The sequence below is a fragment of the Penaeus chinensis genome, chromosome 14, assembly GCF_019202785.1.
Source record: "Penaeus chinensis breed Huanghai No. 1 chromosome 14, ASM1920278v2, whole genome shotgun sequence".
In the NCBI taxonomy this organism is placed as follows: domain Eukaryota; kingdom Metazoa; phylum Arthropoda; class Malacostraca; order Decapoda; family Penaeidae; genus Penaeus; species Penaeus chinensis.
In genome coordinates this window covers 19013903-19016402 of record NC_061832.1, presented here as the reverse complement: position 1 = coordinate 19016402, position 2500 = coordinate 19013903, and the positions used below count along the sequence as shown (strand labels likewise).

Genomic DNA, 2500 nt, shown 5'->3' with positions numbered 1-2500 from the left:
AGAGATGCTCAAAGCCTTGCACTTTATAGGTTGGCTTATTTCCTAATGCAGCCATTGTTTAATCACATCTGAAACCATTATCAGTTGTAGTGGTAAGTTGGTCATAATGATTTGGCTACAGTTGAAACATAATATATAGCTCCATTTCACACTATATGTAGAAGTTCCGGCCCTCAGGTTCTGTCAGCTATAAGTCTCATCCAGTCAAACAACAACACAGGTTTGGCTTTAGACTTCCTTGATCACATGCTCCATCTCCAAGTTCTAGAAAAGTCAATCAATTCCAATCCACAGAGGTTCTTGCTTTGTGTTCACATAATTTTCACATGTCTTTATTTTTAACACACATGTAGTATTAAACACATTCATTCACTTATATAGGGCTTTATAACAACCTTTCCTTTTTTTTTAAAGTTATGGAGATATTCAACATGAGAAACCTTTCACAGAAGGCCACAAATTACAAGAAAAAAAAAAGATATTCAGTGAGCAGTTATCACAGACTGGAAGTCAAACTGTAAGCAACCCTTCATAAAAGATGTATTTCCAACAGCTTTGAATAAAACAACACTTGCAACACTTATCTTGGAGTGATCTCTTCTTTGAATGAAGAAAAATATTTCCTGATATTCATAAGTCATACCTGTAATACTTATAATGAGTGTGTATTCAGAAAAAAACAACAACTGGAAAGTTTCATTAAATATCAGTATTAATATTATACTAATGCAAGGTCAGTATTCAGATCATGTTACCATGGCACCCTATGCTTGGTTAGTTTTGTATCTGTATTCAAATTTTGCTCTATTTTGATGATTTTAGATTCAAGATAAAGAACCATGTATTAGATTGTCTATAAAGGAATGGATTAGATTTCTAAGTGGGTGAGACATAAGTATTCAAGAATACATATAAGAAACACATTAAGTATTATTCTGGTTAGAGTGAAACACTATTTTTTTATGACAACTTGATAACTGCCATTGACAAAAGAGAGAGAATTCATATAATCAAGTATATATATGTATTTCATATCTAATGTATTCATATCTAATAACTAGAATTAAAATATATCATGTACCTACCGGCATAAACTTTAATATCGTTGTAACTTCCACTTAAATCTTGCTTAGCAATTGTGTTCACCTGAAACATAAAATTAAATATTCAAAGATATATTTCCTACAAGAACTACTTAAAGCAAAATCTCAATAATTTAAAGTTACATTTATCATGAACATTACAAGGTCCTAAAAGAGAAATGGAAAAAGAAAAATTACAAAATAAGATACTATAGCATATAGCAGACTAGGAAAATGTAGACAAAAACAACTAAAGTCAATACAAAAAACAATTGTAAATCAAAGCACCAGAAGAAAATTCTGAAAGCTTATTCCACCCAACAACATTCTCACTTTTCTTTGAATACTTCAAATGCTCGTCACACTATGATCTTTTTATTTTTCTGCAATACTTATGCATTCTTACATATTCACTAAATCCTTTAATATCTATTGCAGCTTGTATACTTTCAAAAGGTGTGTATAAGTTCAATTCATATATTCTTGGTGATGCAAGCAAAATATATGTCCTTCTCAAAACTGCTTTTTCATACTACTTTAGTGGTTAAGCATTTATGTAATTACATCCCTACTTCTTATACACATTTGTATTCTTTTAAAATTATAAACATTGTGTATATTTTCAGTTTGTCTTTGATAAATGCATGTAAGACACAAACTCACCTACCACTAGGCTAGACACCATACCCACTCATCTGCCACTGGCCTCTGCAACTTCAATGCTCCAATAAATGCCTAGAAACCTTCACCAAATATATTCTGGCAATAAAGAGCTTTTAGAAAACCCTGGTGATTTATCATTAAATAATAAAACAGTCAAGGATATTCTTAGCAGAATATGTGTAATGAAGATTTAATGACCTCTGCCAGAAGAATGAAAGCACAAGAGCTAATGCATCTGCTTGACTTTCCACAACATCAGGCGGGACATACAACTGTACGCCATCCATCACAGATTATAATGAGTGTTAAGTGGATATGAAATGAATACAGTTAATATATAAATGATAAATGGTCTTAATCTGAAAGCCTGTGTGGGTATCTTGTAAGCATTTATTGCTTTTAGTTCTTTGTTTTCTTGTCTTCATAATCCCCTATTCTTATAGAAAAACAAGTCTTTTAACATTATACTTCTTCCAAAAGTTATGACATGCTGAGCATGAAGAATGATACAGATATGTTCCTTCACTGAAACCTATCTATGTAAAATAGAAAAAACACATTGGCCAAATATTAAATATAATTTGTCTCAATAATTATCAAAAAGACCTATGCACACCAAGTCACAGCAATGCTGGTACTAAATGATTCCTCTCTCCCTCTACTATTCATATATGTAGGAATTATACATACTCAACAATCTTGATCCTGAAAGTAAGAAAGGGTATGATGAATATCAAGGATATTTTAGGGGTACT

At 31.5% G+C, this 2500-nt stretch overlaps 1 protein-coding gene across 7 annotated transcripts in view; it reads right to left on the bottom strand.

Annotated features, from left to right (window-relative positions):
- Positions 1–2500, bottom strand: part of LOC125032500 (STE20-related kinase adapter protein alpha-like) — a 23443-nt gene that overhangs the window by 19054 nt on the left and 1889 nt on the right. For 3 of the 7 annotated variants that reach the window (XM_047623663.1, XM_047623666.1, XM_047623667.1), the window contains exon 2: positions 1086–1146. Coding sequence is in view for 3 of the 7 variants with exons in the window: in XM_047623667.1 (XP_047479623.1) it covers positions 1086–1091 (6 nt within the window). In the remaining 4 variants the exon portion in view is untranslated. Of the gene's footprint in view, positions 1–1085; positions 1147–1745; positions 1797–2500 lie in introns of all 7 variants that reach the window. The other 4 variants (XM_047623664.1, XM_047623668.1, XM_047623665.1 and 1 more) reach the window with 2 other exon arrangements.